Source organism: Monoraphidium neglectum (genome assembly GCF_000611645.1).
Source record: "Monoraphidium neglectum strain SAG 48.87 unplaced genomic scaffold scaffold04870, whole genome shotgun sequence".
Classification (NCBI taxonomy): domain Eukaryota; kingdom Viridiplantae; phylum Chlorophyta; class Chlorophyceae; order Sphaeropleales; family Selenastraceae; genus Monoraphidium; species Monoraphidium neglectum.
The window spans coordinates 1-2360 of record NW_014008760.1 but is presented as its reverse complement, the minus strand read 5'-3'; the positions used below and the strand labels follow the sequence as shown (position 1 = coordinate 2360).

The window sequence follows — 2360 nt, the reverse complement described above, 5'->3', positions numbered from 1 at the left end:
CCCGCCGCCGCAGCCGCCGCCTGCGCGAGAGGCGCGGCCGGCGGCGCCGCCTGCTGGGCGCCGACCGAGGGCGGCTGCTGCGGAGACGGCGGCGGCAGCGGCAGCTTCCCAGCCGCTTCCTGCTGCTGCTGCGCCTGGTCTGCGGGTGATGGCGTCGACGAGGGCCCTGCCTCCGCCTGTGCCCTGCCCGCCGCATCAAAGCACACCGCGAGCGACGCGCCGCCGGCCAGAGTGCCCACCAGCTGGTACGCTGCTCCCTCCAACTCCCCGGCCACCCCGGGCCTGACGAAGCGCAGGCTGGCGCCGCCGCCGCCGCCCGACACCGCCAGCACCCCACCCCCCCGCGTCGTGACTGCGCCGTTTGAAGTCATGAGCAGCCGCCGCTGCCGCGTCCCGTCGGCCGCCGCGGCGGCGGCCGCCGCCGCCGCCTCGCTCATCGCGTACGCCACATCCGGCAGTGCCGGCGGCGAGCCACATGCGGCGACCGCCGCTTCAAAGTACTGGCCAAACGTGATGGCGCGTGGGCTGGCACCACGCAGCGCGGCGGCGATACCTGCCCGCTCCCCGCCGGGCCCGGGTCCCGCGTGGAAGGCGAGCAGGCGGGCGTCTTGGGAGGGGAGGTAGCCTGCGGAGACGTCTGGGTAATGCAGGCGAGCCTTGGAGAGGGCCTGTGGGTGCGGGCGCGACGACGGACGCGTGGAGCAGCCGCAGGGCAGCGGGCCAGGCGGAGAGGCGGAGTCAGTGGCGCGGCTTGGGGGGAGGCTGGGGCGCGGACGGCAGCTCGGCAAGCACAGGCGCAACGTGCGGTGCCAACCAGCGCTGGCGGTCCGTTTGCGTGGCGCCTGAACCTTTCCAGTTCACTAACCCCCAAGTCTCCTTGCCATCACACATCTCTGTCGTTACTACGACGATGAGTAACAACGAGACCCTCACCTGGCTCAGGACCCGCTCGGGCAGCTGCTCCATGTGTCGCCGCGCCAGCACGCCCCCCGCGTGCGCCTCCGCGCCGCGCGGCGGCAGCAGCGCCGCGAAGCCGGCGAGCAGCTGCTGCCGCTCCGCCGTCGCCGCCGCCAGCCCCTCCCCGCAGGCCGCCTGCGCGGCAGGGCGGGGCTCGATCAAATTGCACCAGCAGCAGGACTGGTCAATGCCAGGGATGCGGCAGACTGTGCTAAGCCCTACTTTCCTGCTGCATAGCCCAGACAGACGCACTCCACCACAGAATACCTTCCGGCCGCAGCAGCGCCATGCAACCACGCACCTGCAGCCTGCCGCGCTCCAGGCTCCGCCAAACCACGCCTGCCGCCGCGGCGGCGGCGCCGCCGCCATCATCATTGTTCTCCACCGTGCCCGCCGGCCCCGCGGCGGTGCCAAGCGCGAGTCGCAGCATGCGCGCCTCCGCCGCGTCGACGTCCGCATCAGACAGGCCAAACATGCCTGCGCCCGCGGCGCCCGGCTCGCCACCCGCGCCGCCGCCGCCGTCCGCGCAGCCGCGTGGCATGGCAGCAGCGCCGTGTACGAAGCCGGTCGTAAGGCCGTGGGCCGCAGCGGCAAGGTGGTCGCCCTGTGTGGGTTGGAGCGCGCGAGCGCGCATGGGCGCACTGACGGGCGTGCGCTCCAAACCAGATGGACGTGCAGGCGCGTTGTCACAGCCATGCAGGGTCGCAGGAGCAGCAGGGGCAAGCACAGGCGCCTTGATCCCCCGAGGGACCCAACAGTTCTGGCAGTATCAGGGCCACAGACTTAAACCTCACCTCGAGGACTACATGCAACTCCAGCCCCTGCGCCGCCGCCTCCCGCAGCACCGCGCCGCCGCCCCCCTCTCCTCCCGCCGCCAGGGCCCCAAACGCGGCGTCGATCGCCATGGCGGCGGCCGCTGTGGCCGCCGCGGCGGCGCCCTCGTCCTCCACGCTGTCGCCGCCTTCCTCCGCCTCGCAGTTGCGGACGACCTGGCCCGCAGGCACGCGGTGCACCTTCTGGACATGTAGCAAATCAAACACGACAGCGGCCTTTGCTCCCCCACTGACCCAAGGACCCCCTTGAATGCCTCACCTGGCTTGATGCAACCACACTCAGCGTTGACCTTAGAATGCACGCCCCACGATCCAACACTGCAAGCAGCCTAGGGCGGCGACGCGCATGCCGGCCCACCTGCTCCAGCAGCGCGTGCATGATGAGGGGCACGCTCTGCCGCTCCTGCGCCACCCCTGACAGCAGCCGGCGGTACAGCCCCGCCCGCGCCCAGCCGCAGAAGCCCCCCGCCCCGCCGGGCAGCCCCTCGGGCGCGGGCAGCGCGTGCACGCGCACGCGCGACGCCCACGCGTCGTACGCCGGCGCCAGCTCGTCGCGCACAGTCAGCACGG

The 2360-nt window shown here is 72.8% G+C and overlaps 1 protein-coding gene across 1 annotated transcript; it reads right to left on the bottom strand.

Moving 5' to 3' along the window:
- Positions 1–738: 738 nt before the first annotated feature.
- MNEG_14909 (hypothetical protein) lies at positions 739–2169 on the bottom strand (the record flags this gene model as incomplete). Its single annotated transcript, XM_014036619.1, has 5 exons — positions 739–762; positions 934–1092; positions 1259–1561; positions 1752–1973; positions 2149–2169. The coding sequence occupies 5 exons, from the start codon at positions 2167–2169 to the stop codon at positions 739–741; spliced, it is 729 nt and encodes a 242-aa protein (XP_013892073.1).
- Positions 2170–2360: the final 191 nt, after the last annotated feature.